The sequence below is a fragment of the Chenopodium album genome, chromosome 14 (assembly GCF_948465745.1).
Source record: "Chenopodium album chromosome 14, dcCheAlbu1.1, whole genome shotgun sequence".
Taxonomy (NCBI): domain Eukaryota; kingdom Viridiplantae; phylum Streptophyta; class Magnoliopsida; order Caryophyllales; family Amaranthaceae; genus Chenopodium; species Chenopodium album.
Genome location: NC_137847.1, coordinates 3,349,298 through 3,363,947, shown reverse-complemented (window position 1 = coordinate 3,363,947; position 14,650 = coordinate 3,349,298). Strand labels below are relative to the sequence as shown.

Below are 14,650 nucleotides of genomic sequence, written 5' to 3'. Positions count from 1 at the left end.
GATTATAAGTGATGAGTGATGAGTGATTTTGATAAATCATGCTTCAACATTATGTTAAGACTTCATGACAAAGGGTTCCTAATTGGAAGTCTATTTAGTCATGTATCTGTGCAGTGTGTGAAAGTGACACTAAAGTTAGGCTACAAAGGCTAAGTGTATGGAAAAGTATTATTTGATAAGAGTCAAATAATGATGACTCTTAGGCTAGGTAGGCTAATGATGTAAGGATCAAGCCCCCAAGTCTAGCTCTAAGTGAATAGGGATGAGCATTGGAGATCCCTTGACATGATCATGGTGTAAGTGTGTGAATGTGAAAATGAATGCATTTTTATTATGGCCGCACCTCAATATGAGGTTACCTACGTATCCGTTAGGAATCAGGCCAAACGTAGCTCTAGCCGAACCTCGCACAAGTGTGTGTATACCTCAAAAAGGTCTTTTTAAGGGTTGTAACGTGGTTAGGCTAAAGGTTAGAGAAGAAGGGGATAAAGGCTCAAGACCCTAGATAAGCCCCCAAGGTGTGCAACCTTGCTTTTGAATCTTTGTATTTTTTATGCTTGAGTTTTCTCATTTTTGAGCTTTTTTTCTTTTTTTGTTTTTGCTCTTCTTTTTTTTTGCTTTTGCATTTTTCATATTCGCATTTTTTTTTATAAGTGTGGGCAATCTCGATCATGCGGTCTATCACTCACTTGGCATTCATGTTTCTCAGGCACGGTACCGAGCACTCGATAAGAAACGCAATCTGAGACATGTTCTTATCAAAGATATTTTTATATCCAAGACATTAGAACACTTGCCCTTGTGTACACTTTTATTATATTTTTTTATTTTTATCACTCAAGCTTTTGTAAATTGGAACTTGCATAAGTTACACACCATCCCATCCCAAGGTTAGTAGATGTGGGTTGAAAAATGAAAGGTCTATCGTTAGAAGAGGCTCAAAGTGGTTTATCAAAAAAAGGATTATATATTTAAAGGGTGCAGATGATATGACATGGCTACAAGGGGTGCCTCTAATCATGGGTATACCTTGTGCTTAATTCGACATGGATTTTTTTTTTTAATTTTTTTTTTTTTTTTGCAATGCAATGATCATATGTGAGGGAAGAAACGCTCATTTTATTAAGAAGGGAAAAAGAAAAACCTACAAAGTAAATCTAAGGAAAATGCAAGGTGCCTATGCTAGACTTACGGGGGAAAGGTTTGAAAAAAAGAAGAAGAAAGCATGAAATCTTAGTGAGAAGCTTGCCTTGTATTTTGTCTCATCATTACTTTTTTCTTGTCAATCATATGACTCAAACTCGATTCAACATGTATAGATGGGAAAAGATCATGAAAGAATGAAGGGAATGATATGTATGGAGAAAGTATGTGGAGTGTAGGAAGAAGATGTAGATGAAGAAATATGGAAGAAAGTATGTGGAGAGTAGGAAGAAGAAGTAGATGAAGAAATATGGAAGAATTAGGAATAGAATGAACCCCTCAACTCAAATGACAAAAAAAACAACTCATGCATGAGCCTAAGATATGGTCATGGTGCGACTAACGTGTTATGTGTGTGCTTTATGTGTATGTGAGTGACATGCTTTGACTCTTAGTGTATGACCATTGGACTTTAAGTGCCTAGACTCAATCAAAGACTTAAACGTGGTTTGAACCATTAATAAATTAATAAACTGATTAGTAGACTGTTAATTAGACTCGTCGTGAGGACTCGAGCAAGAAAACTGGACTGTCGCTAAAACAACAGAACTGTCGCCACTGTTTAGAGCCTGTCGCCAGACGACAAAATTGTCGCCAGGCGACAGACACTAAACGGCAGCGCCACAGTCCAAATTTTGTGCCATTGCTGGAACATCGATCTGGACTGTTTCCAGTAATTTTACTCTAAGTGGACATGCCTAAAGTCGTACTAAGTCGAATTGATTAATTTATTAACCTTTAATTAATTCAAAATTAATTAATTAGACAAAGTCCTTTTAGTCATTAGTCAATTTATTTAGTCTTAAACACAAGTCAAACAAACGGTTAACACATATATAATATGTACAAGCAAGGATGCACAAGTAGTTCACATAGTCACAATATGATGAGTTTGCAACCTAACCATGGCTCTAGTTCTCTAAAGTTCAAGGATATGGGTTAAGTCAAAAAGGTCCATGGTTATGAATCCATATGCATTGCACACAAGCCTACCGTGAGGGTTGGAGCGAATGGACGGGACCCCGCGAGTTCGTGATGAAATCGAACTCGACTCCATGGTTTGGTGGATTCACAAACTTTGCACGTACCCAAATTTGAACTTTGCACATGATAGTGGATTATTCCATTGGGCAGGTGAAGCAGGAACCCCCATAGGGTTATATCCATATGTAGAACACATATGGGTTTAGAAAAGTGAGAAAAGGACTCAATCAATAAGTAAAATCAAGCCAACAATGCTAGAAATGGTCAAAGCAAGAAGGCAGACCCCTGGCTCGGTATTGGAAGAACTTGGCGCCAGACTACAGGGACTGTCGCCGCAAAAAAGCCTCTGTCGCCAAGCGACAAAACTGTCGCCAGGCGACAGAAACTTTTTACGGGCGACAAGCCCTGTTTTCTACACGCTAGTTCCTACATGCCTTGGCAAGTTTCTGTGTTCTTAGAATTTTCTAGATTTCGCATCGTTTTTTCGATTCTAGTCATGAAAGATATTTCTCAAATTTCCTACGTGTAAAATTCCTAGGTATTGACTCATGGGGCTCTCCCATGAGAACCTTTTAATGCATATGACAATAATGTTAATCAAATCGCGCACATGAAATACTTAGAATTTTTCGAGTCTCATCCGCTCATTCTAAATAATTGCCAAAATAAATTTCAGGAATATAAATAGAAATCCTCCCCGGTGGAGTCGGCAAAAACTGTAGGGAATATTTCAAGCATTACGATCCCAAACTTGAACCCCACTGTGATCATACACTAAAGTATGGTGGCGTTCCAAAGGGAAAGAAAAGAGAGCAAAAGAGTCGCCAACAAGTTTTAGGAACTTGTAAACCCAAAAGACAATCCAAAAGGACCATCAACTCCATAAGGTCTTGAACCAAACAGGGTTCGGGGATGAGGGTACGAATCCAATCTACAAAAGAAAGGACCCGCCCTATAAAATAGGCCTTTAATTTGTTCTGCTCGTATTCATGTGCGCTTTTCGAATAACATACAAACATTATATTGAACCTAACCTGTTTAATCTATGTTGGTTGAATATTAATGCACAAATAATTCTATTATTGGCGATCACTTGAATTAAAATCACATTAGCCTAAACCAAATTAATAATTATCTTATTAAGCGTGATTTCAAGTACAAATTCCCTTTAAACAAGCATAAAAGGTGTGATCAAGCAATAACAATAAATAAAACAAGCAACATAAACATCATAATAATAATATCATGTTAATAATAAAGCTTAAATATAATAGCAAGATCCTAGGCATGATACTAACAAGATTAATAACAAATCCTAGCATGTCACTAAACGATAAAGATCAAAGCTTTAAACCTAACATGGTACTAACATGATAACATGACATTAAAAATAAGTAAAGGCACCCTAAACATGACACTAGAAAGCATAAAATAACATCCTAACATGATACTAGGAATTATAAAACAATAATAAGCATGCAATCTACATTGTTAATAAAATAGGGAGTAAGCTAATCTACTTACTTTGAAGCCTCGTACCTCTTTCTAATAACAAAATACACAAGTTAGTAAACTTCAATGAAAATAATAAAGAGCAATTAAATAATTAAATTGAAATCAAATTAAATAAAGTTTTGACTAGTTTTGGACCAAACCCTCAGAAATTATCAACCTTTCACGTCTAGGGCGAAGGCAACTTCGAACTTGGCTAGGTGTTTCAAGATCTTGTGAATGCGGAATATTGTATGTAAAAAGGTTGTTTTAGAAAGAGAGAGAAAGAATAAGAATTAAGCTATATTGCCTAGAGAGAGCATAGAGAACATAGAGAGAATTAATGAGGAGAGTTGATTAAAGTTGATGATTGATAGTTGATGAATAAAAACAGAAGTTCGGGACCCTATTTATAAGAAAACAGTACGGAAAATCATAGAATTTGATAAGGAATAAAACTACACGCTGTCGCCAGGAATCAACTCTGTTGCGACGCGACAATGTCTGTCGCGTGGCGACAGGGTCTGTCGCGTGGCGACAGACTTGTCGTTTGGCGACAACCTGTATTAGCGCGTTTTCTTCACACAGAATCCGATCTTTAATCAACTTGATCTACGGAATCCGTACAGAAGATAAAATACGTATTTTTAAGATAATAATAATAATGTTTTACTCCAAATAAAAGTCTATTTTAAAATAAATAATTATTAAATCTAATAATATTAGAATTAAAAAGAACTTTCTAGAAACTTTCAGAAAATTATAATTAATCCTAATGATTTTAGGAATAATAATTAACATTGGGCCCTTCTCTAGATCATTGGGCCGTATGTAAATAATTAACCGGGCCCAGTTTAGTATTTTGGCCATAACTTCCTCAATATTCATCGGAATTGGGCTTATAATATATCGTTGGAAAGGTCTTTTCGAGCCCCATCCAACTACGTTATTATTGGACCTTAACTATGGACCAAAATAAACTGGTTTGGCTATTTTCAAATAAATAGAGTTATTTTCAAAAACAGAAATAAGAGAATTTTAATAAAACTAAACCGCAACACTTGACTTTCAACCACTTTCACCTAATTCGATTATGGTTCGACGTGAAAGGCATTCATCACTGGGTTTGGTTTTGGGAAGACACAAATGGGTGTCTACAGACCCACACCAGCGCATCGCATTCCCTAAGACCCAAGACCCAAGGCCCGACCCGGCTCGGCGCGCGCGCGTGTGTGTGGAGTAACACTTACCTCCCACTCACTCAACTAAGTAGTGCTAAGACACTATAATATAAAAACAAGGAAAAACCTTTTTCCCCCAACCAATGTGGGATTTTCCCCTTTCATTTGTTTATCCCCAACTCTCTTGTTTTTCCCCAACTCTCTTATTTTATATCAAGAACTTCCAACAATCCCCCACAGGTTCGAAGATATGAAAAAGAAAGGAAGGAAAAGACAAATTCTAGGCAAAACAAAACAATTGCATAAGTGTCAATGTCTCGCGACTTGAATTAACACATAGTGGACATCAAGCTATGATCCCTCACCTACCAAGTGACTTTCGTCTTGAACTCAATAGGGAGTTAGGGACCCGTCACTTTGAGCCACACAATTGAACATGTATAATATTCTGAAATTCCGCGAATAAAGATGACGTATTATACTGGCCATACGTCCAGCCTGGATGCTCATAGGTGCTCTAGAGTATAAGCCCACGAAATACTCATAGGAAGCGGCCACACTTCCACACCTAAGTAGGTGAACTCCATCAAGTGTGAGCTACAACACACCTCCAAAAATATGGATATGGGTTCATTAAGAGCCATATGCTCAACCTCCTTCTCATTTGTAGCTAAGCACAACAAACATCTAGAGATGGACAAATAAAATAAAAAAATGTGCTTCCGAATTATTATATAATGTTCCCCTTTGAACTCATGGTGAGTAGGAGTTCTCTATTTCACAATTCATGCAACGGGCTTTAGCCCCATCTCTTCCGATATTTCCAAAACTAGTTTTTTACATAGGCCTTTAGTTAACGGATCCGCAATGTTCTTTTCAGACTTAACATAGTCCAGTGATATCACCCCTTCAGACAACAAATTTCTGACAGCTTTATGCCTCAGACGGATGTGTCTCTTCTTCCCATTATAGGCATGGTTGTGAGTAACGGCAATTGCAGCTTGCGAATCACAATGAAGTGCAACTGAAGGAGCTGGCTTCCCCCACAGTGGAATATCTGCAAGCATGTTCCTCAACCATTCTGCCTTATGACCTGCCAATTCAAGAGCAATAAACTCAGATTCCATAGTAGACATAGCAGTACAAGATTGCTTACAAGATTTCCAGGATACGGCTCCACCCCCAAGGGTGAAGACATAGCCACTAGTGGAGTTAACTTCATCATTATCAGATACCCAGTTGGCATCACAAAAACCTTCCAAAACTCCAGGAAATTTGGAGTAGTGCAAACCCCAATCCGCAATACCCTTAAGGTACCTAAGCAACCTCCTAAAAGAAATCCAATGATCACTGCTTGGGTTATGAGTGTACCTGCTCAACCTACTAACAGAATAAGCAATGTCAGGTCTAGTGTAGTTCATTAGAAACATAACACTACCAATAATTCTAGCATACTCAGACTGATTAACTGGATCACCATTATTTTTCTTTAGGTGGAAACTTGGGTCATATGGAGTCTTAACTGGATTGACATTAAATGGTCAAACTTTTTAAGAAGTTTTTCAACATAGTGTGACTGATTAAGACAGATGCCTTTTGGAGTCCTTTTGATTTTTACTCCCAAAATCACATCTGCCTCACCCATGTCTTTCATTTCAAAATTCGAACTCAAAAACTGTTTTGTCTCATTTACTCGATCCAAGTCAGTCCCAAAAATCAACATATCATCCACATAAAGACAAATAATTACACAACCATGACTATCATGCTTAAAATAAACACAAGAGTCACCTTTATTAACATGAAAACCATTACCAGTCATAGTCTTATCAAATTTGTCATGCCATTGCTTTGGAGCTTGCTTAAGCCCATACAATGACTTGACTAACTTACAAACCTTGTTTTCTTGGCCTGGAACAACAAACCCTTCAGGTTGGACCATATAAATCTCCTCATCCAAGTCACCATTCAAAAATGCAGTTTTGACATCCATTTGATGAACAACAAGATCAAAAATGCAAGCAAGAGCAATTAAAGTCCTAATAGTTGCAATTTTAGTAACAGGGGAGTAAGTATCAAAATAATCAATGCCAAACTTTTGTGTAAAACCCCTTACCACTATTCTTTCCTTATACTTGTCTATGGATCCATCGGCCTTCAATTTTTTCCGAAAGATCCATTTACAAATAATGGGCTTACAACCTCTAGGAAGTTCAACCAATTCCCAAGTGTTATTATTGAGAATTGATTGTAATTCACTGTCAATTGCTTCTTTCCAAAAAACAGCATCAACTGATCTCATTGCCTCATCATAGGTCCTTGGATCATCTTCCAAAATAAATAAATGCACAAAATCATCATCAATTAAGGAAGATTCAGATAAATAAGATGAAATAAAATCAGGACCAAAACTGTTTTCCTTTCTTGCCCTTTTGCTTCTCCTTGGCTCCAAAACAGAATCATTGTTAGTAATAGGAGAATTAGCAATAGGTAAACTAACAGAACTACTAGCAATTAATTCACTATCATTAGAGGGAGATATTTTCCAAGGAAAAATATTCTCAAAGAACTCAGCATCTCTAGCCTCAATGATATGGCCACCTGCATAAGTGTTGTTAGTACCTTTGACAAAGAAACGATAAGCTGCACTTTGATAAGCATAGCCAATAAAAATAGCATCAACAGTTTTAGGACCAATTTTATCCCTCTTGAAACTAGGTATGCCTACCTTTGCTAGGCACCCCCACACTTTCAAGTATTTCAGGTTTGGCGCTCGACCCTTCCATATTTCGTATGTAGTCTTGTCAAGCTTCTTGTGAGGAACCCTGTTCAAAACATAACAAGCAGAAAGAATAGCCTCCCCCCACATGTTATTAGGAAGCCCAGAACTAATAAGCATAGAATTCATCATATTCTTTAAAGTTCTATTTTTCCTTTCAGCTATACCGTTTTGTTCAGGTGAATAGGGAGTTGTTGTCTCATGAACAATGCCAAGTTGCTCACAAAATGCCTTAAGAGTGTCAGGGTTGTACTCACCACCCCTGTCACTCCTAACCCTTTTAATCTTTTTGTCCAATTGGTTTTCTACCTCAGCTTTATATTTGAGGAACATTTCCTCAGCTTCGTCCTTAGACCTGAGAAGATAAACCATACAAAAACGTGAGCTATCATCAACAAAGGTAATGTAATACTTTTTACTCCCTCTACTTTCGTGATTGTTAAAATCACCCAAGTCACTATGAACAAGCTCTAGTACTTCAATCAGTCTATCTATTGATTTAAATGGCTTCTTTGTAAATTTGGCTTCAACACAAATTTGACATTTCGAAAAATCAGTGTTAGAAAAACTTGGAATCAAATTTAAGCTTTTAAGCCTTTTAATAGAATCAATATTAACGTGGCCTAATCTAGCATGCCATAAATCAATAGACCCAGCAATATAAGCAGAAGAAGTACTAGCATTCTTATTCATAGTGTCAATTTTAACATCAAGAGTAAAAAGCCCCCCATTACATAAGCCCTTTCCCACAAATTCCCCATTGCGAGTAAGAACTAATTTGTCAGAATCAAACGAGAGCTTCAGTCTAGCTTTCATGAGTAAACTGCCAGAAATTAAATTCCTGTGCATTTCTGGAACATGCAAAACATTAGTCGGAGTAAGCAATTTTCCAGAATTGAGAGTGAGAACGATCTTCCCTTTGCCTTGGATAGAAGCAGAAGCTGAGTTGCCCATGAAAACATTTTCACCTTCAACCTTGTCATAGGTAGTGAACATGTCCTTGTGGGCGCAGATGTGTCTGGTAGCTCCAGTGTCAACAATCCACTCAGCAGCATTACCTGTAAAGTTAGCTTCTAAAACAACAACAACAATAACGTCAGAATCCTCAATAAGATTTGCTTGACTTTGCCCATTCTTCTTCTTCTTGACCCTGCAATCCTTAGCCTTGTGACCAGTCAAACCACACTCAAAACAAGTACCCTTAAACTTGTACTTCTGAACCTTCCCTTTAGGCTTAAGAGAACTGTTATTGGCTTTGGACTGGTTGTTGTGTTTGGGTTCAACAAGATTGGCTTTGGCAGAGGAAGAGGAAGGAAAAACAGAAGGGCCTTTGTCTTTGATACGGTTTTCCTCTTCAATTTTGAGGTGTCCTACAAGCTCCTCTAAGGTTAGGTCTTTCTTTTTGTGCATCAATTGGTTACGAAAATCCTTCCAAGAGGGAGGGAGTTTCTCAATCAAAACAATAGCAAGGGTAATATCACAAATAGACAGACCTTCAGCAACCATACTAATACACACATTCTCATAAGCATGAATCTGATCATTAATAGGCTTATCATCAACAACTTGAAAACTCAACCACTTACTAACACAATAACGTTTAGTACCAGCATCATCAGTCCCATATTTTTTCTCTAAAGCATCCCAAATATCCTTAGCATGATAAAAACCCATATAAATATCCAACAGATTATTTGACATATAATGCAACAACATGCCCTTACAGGTTCTATCTTCCTTAGCAAACTTAACATCAGTTTCAGACAAATTATCCTTATCATCAGGTTCAACAATATCATCAAGAATATATGCAACATCAATTTGCTCCAAATAAAAACGCATCCTAACAGCCCAACGTTTATAATTCTTTCCATCAAGAGGTTCTAACTTAGACATATCAGGATTCAAAAACTTGGAAGTCATAATCGTCTTTTAGATTGTTATACTACTAAGCAATAAAACAGAAATTACTTATCTCTTGATGCGTGAACCAAAGTGACAATAGCCGCGTTGTGGAGAACCACTGACCTAAAAGACGATTCTGTGCTACCTCCCAGTGCAGTAGACTAGAAGCGGTCGCCCTCCAGGATAAGCACGGCGCCGGAGTTTATGTGCACTCACAAACCCGACTGGAACTCAGAATACTTGCCCAAAAAACAGAACAGAAAGAACTCGTGTTTAGATAATTTTAGAGAAGAGAGAAGACTGATTGTGTTGTTGTATTTTTAACCGGGAAAAGCAACAAGTATATATAGGCAGTAGAAGGGAGACAAGAAGCATAAAACGAGGAAAGAATCTGGCTAAGAAAACGACCAGATTTTATTAAGCCAGTCAACAACAGAAGCAATAGACAAGGAACTGAATCAGAGACAAAAAGGAATATTCTGTTTAACAAAGAAAAGGAAATAAAATTTCTCCAAAAAGATAACAAGGACCCACGCCCGCGCATCGCATTCCCCAAGACCCAAGGCCCGAGCCCGACCCGACCCGGCGTGGCTCGGCGCGCGCGCGCGTGTGTGGAGTAACACTTACCTCCCACTCACTCAACTAAGTAGCGCTAAGACACTACAATATAAAAACAAGGAAAAACCTTTTCCCCCAACCAATGTGGGATTTTCCCCTTTCATTTGTTTTTTCCCTCTCTCTTGTTTTTCCCCAACTCCCTTATTTTATATCAAGAACTTCCAACACCACCTATATGGGTTATGTTGATCAAGTCCAATTATGTACCAAATACACGCTCATTTGTTTTGTGATATATGGATGAAGTAATGGTAAACTCCATATACTACGGGCCTGTTCTCATTGACTGAATTCAACTGAGTTGAGCTGAGCTGAACTGAACTGAACTGAACTGAGCTGAACTGAACTTATTAATTAGTGATTTTTAACTACGGATTAGTGATCTTTGATTATTCATTATTATACATATGTGTATATACAAATATACATATTAAAATATTTAAGAAAAATATACTATATAATTAAAATATTTATGGAAAATATATTAAAAACGTGAAACCCTAAAACATTTTAAAAACTATTTAATTAAAAAATAAAATATTATTATGGCAAAAGAACACAAAACACTTTGTAAAAAATTATCACAATTAAAAAAAAAAAAAAAAGCTGGAACGAAATTAAACAGAGCCAACCCCCCCAACTGTATACCACTCTCTTTATTATTCTAATTAATACAATGTTATTATTAATTATTATTACTATTATTATTATTGTCGTTGTTGTAATAAGAGTTTAAAAGAATGGAAGTTGGCTTTATATCATTAGCAATATCATTAGACATAAACCGAACTGAACTGAACTGAACTAAACTGATTAGAGCTGAACTAAACTGATTAGAGTTGAATTGAACTTGAAAATAAACGTATGAGAATAGACCCTACGTATATCCTCAAAACAACAATTAGTCAAATAGCTATATTATAAGTTGAAGGCAATTAATGCAATACATGCATTGTCATTTTGGATATAATTTCAAATAAGTAGAATTGTCTACACATAATTAGAGTTAAGTACAACAATACTATTACTAGGTCTCCATCAACCCTATTAATAAATTACAAAGAACAAAACAAAAAATTGTGAAATATTTAATTTGGGATGGTGATGAAAGCCGCACCGACTAAAAAATAAAATGAACCAATTCTAATTTTATTTTTTTCTCTCTAATTTTTTTTTAATTACTCTTTATTATTTTTCGAGGGAATGAACCAATGGCAATTAGTAGCAAACAAATTACACCTCCAATTACCATATTCCACATTTCCACGTACCCCCAAAATTTTTATTTTTATGTTATTAAAAATGGAGGCAAAACCCCCCAAAAATAAAAAATTAAAATTAAAATAATTTTGACTTCTTAAATCATAATTCCTCCTATTTAATCCACAAAGATCCTCCATCCACTACCCCTCTCCTTCCCAAAAAAAAACATCAACTTTCTCTCTCATCTTCCAAAAATGGAGAAAGAGAACAAATTCAAGCTAAAAATCCCTAGAATCTTTACTTCTTCATGCAAAACCCAAGATCTTTCTGAAGTAGTTGATCATAAAGTTCCAATCTTTACCCCTGAAAACACCATTTTTCTTCAAACTCCATTAATGGAGGTTCCTCAAGAAGAAGAAGATGATGATTACCCTTTCCCTTCCCCTGTAATTAAACCAAAACAATCACATCCATCATCTTCCTCAATGATGTATTGTAAGCCTAGATGCCCTGAAACTTTTGATCAGATGGTTCGAGAGAATTGTATCATCGCCGGAAACCCTTTACCTCGCCGGAAAATTGCCGGAAAATACTCTCTTTTATCACCGGCTGTGGAATATTCCGGTGGCCGGCGTTGTCCTCCTGCATCCCCTGCTTCTCCCCTGTTTTCACAAAAACAGGGGAAAAGAAAGAAAAACAAGAAGAAAAACAAGGGATTTTACAAAAATGAAAATACCCTTTTGAAGAAAAAGGAAAACCCAGATAAAATATATTACTCTTCTTCAAATGAGACAGACATTGGTGATTGGTTCAGCAGTGATGATGAAAGAGAGGAAGATGAAACAGAGACTTTATTTTCTTTAAAGTCTGTGTCTTTTTCATCTAAATCAATTTCTCTATCTTCTGATTCTGATGATCCAATGAACAAATCGAGTCGAAGTCTAACCAGGGCTCGGCCTCGAACACGAAGGCGAAAGCCGGGTTCGAGGCTGAGGAACGAAAGTAGAGCAATGGTGAAGGAGGAGGAAGGACAGGAGGTTGGAGTTGTCCCATTGGAAGGGAAAGTGAAGGATACATTTGCAGTGGTGAAGAGTTCAAGTGATCCTTACAATGATTTTAGGACATCAATGGTGGAAATGATAATTGAGAAGCAAATATTTGGAGCTAAAGAATTGGAGCAACTTCTGCATTGTTTTTTATCTCTTAATTCTCCTCATCATCATAGGGTTATTGTTGAAGTTTTTACTGAAATTTGGGATGCTCTTTTTTCTTATTGCTCTTAACTATTTATTCCCATTTAAAAAAAAAAAAAAAAAATCAAAAGAAGTTTTTAATTTTCTTTTTTAGGATGTTAAAAAGGTGAGATTTAGTAGTGATTAGTGTTGTATTGTACTTGTACTAACTATTACGTAGTATTATTATTATTATTATTATTATTATTATTATTATTATTATGATTATTGACTGTAATCAATGAGCTTTTTTTGGTTCATTTGTGTGATCTTATTTGGATTTTTTTACACTATTTTTTTTTGTCTTTCTATTTAATTTAATTTAATTTAATTTTTATCTCTTTGGATTTTCTGTCTTGTTGCTGCTTGATGGTTTGTTTGGTTGTGAGAGATAAACAAATAGTGTTCAAATGAAAGGAGGGAAATGTAGGGGTGAAAAATTGATTTGGAAAAGATTAAACAAACATGACTTTGGATGTTTCCTTAACTTTTGACAATATTTGCAAAATTGCAATTACTATCCATATATTTAGATTATGGGACAGCTTTTGAACTTAAAAAGTGTGATAGTTTTCATTGAAAAGGAAACTTGTTTTAAGCATGAAAAGTTGGGAATCAACTTCTCTTTTGACAATAACACAATTGACTTTCAGAGATTACTTTCTCTACAATCCATATAGAGCAAAAAGAGTTTGAATTAAAATTAATAAATGTATGATCTCATTTGATCCTTTTTAGATTAAAGGGATTTGAATTACACTTTTTCATTTGACAATTTTTTGAGCTAATTTTTCTTAGGTGTCATTCTTATATTTTATTTGGATGGTTACAAGTGGAAGAACAGTTCATCAGTATAAAAATATTTAAAGAATGATTTTTGCATTGTTGGTTTGCTTGGATATGGTTTGTATGTCTAGTAATTGACTAGTATTAATATGAGGATTAATTGAAGTTTTGTTTAAGGGTTGGATCTTATCCTGATTGTATACTTGTATTAGTCACATTTTAATGACACATTTTGAGCTAGTACTATTATTATTAATATTATGCTTAAGATGTAAATGTTATTCATATTTTCAACAACCTAAGATAGGGATCTTTTCCGAATCAAATTTTTGAGTGATTGTTTATTTTGTATAACTTTTTAAAAAATTGAGAATTGTTGCAAATATATTATGACGAATGCTATTGTTCAAATTAATGGGATGTATTAAACTATGGCATTAGAATTTCCCAAAGAAAACAAAACACCAAACTTTTTATTTTTTATTTTTTAAATAAAAAAAAATTCATAAAGTTAACCAAACCGGTTCAAAGGAATACTCCTCCGTTTTTTTTTTTAAATGCATCAATTTGATTTTTGCACTATTCAAATACCATGGTTGACTTAATTTTTTCACCTCTATAAAATAATAAATGTTTTTTTTTTTTTTTTTTTGACAAGAAGAAAAGGATTTCATTAATGGAAGATAGCCAAACGGCACTTACAAACAATTCCGAGGAAATCTAAAATTCCAACACAAATATAATTCACCTTAGAACTAGTTACATCGTAGATTCGATCAACGATCGCCTTTATAAAAATCTTCATCCGAAGCAATACAATCTGTGAGTTAGCACTAAATCGGCTTGAGATCCACGGATGAATAGTTGTTTGGGTGAAAAAAACTCATATGGCCTTCTAGATACCTTTGGAGATTGTGAAATCCTAAATCTTCAATCTTTGGCAGACGAACAAACAAATAAATTAAACATAATAGAATAAACACCACCATAAAGATGTGATCCTTTATTGAGAATAATTAAAAAGGTTTTTGGGGCTTACCATGGGTAAAAACACCGGTGGAAGCTCCTTCAAAATTTTTTAATTTAGAGTAGAAGAGAAAAGATGGAAGGGAAAGAGAGAAGGAGAAAATTAAAGGAAAACCTTCAAAAAATTAGAGAAAATCTAGCAATGGAGGCTAGAAAAACCCTCCCAAGGGAGAAACCCTAGAGGGAATTAAAAAATCCTCCCAAAATAAATAAATGTTATTATATAATATATCATTAGATTA

The 14,650-nt window shown here is 35.5% G+C and overlaps 1 protein-coding gene across 1 annotated transcript; it reads left to right on the top strand.

The window, feature by feature from the left end:
- The first annotated feature begins 11,549 nt into the window (after window positions 1–11,549).
- On the top strand, window positions 11,550–12,765 carry LOC145578587 (uncharacterized). Its single transcript, XM_081635888.1, has one exon. It carries the CDS (start codon window positions 11,619–11,621, stop codon window positions 12,645–12,647), a length of 1,029 nt encoding a protein of 342 aa, XP_081492014.1. The 5' UTR covers window positions 11,550–11,618; the 3' UTR covers window positions 12,648–12,765.
- Window positions 12,766–14,650: the final 1,885 nt, after the last annotated feature.

Coding starts and splice junctions, on each gene's coding strand:
- LOC145578587 (XM_081635888.1), top strand. CDS start 11,619: ATGGAGAAAGAGAACAAATTCAAGCTAAAAATCCCTAGAATCTTTACT.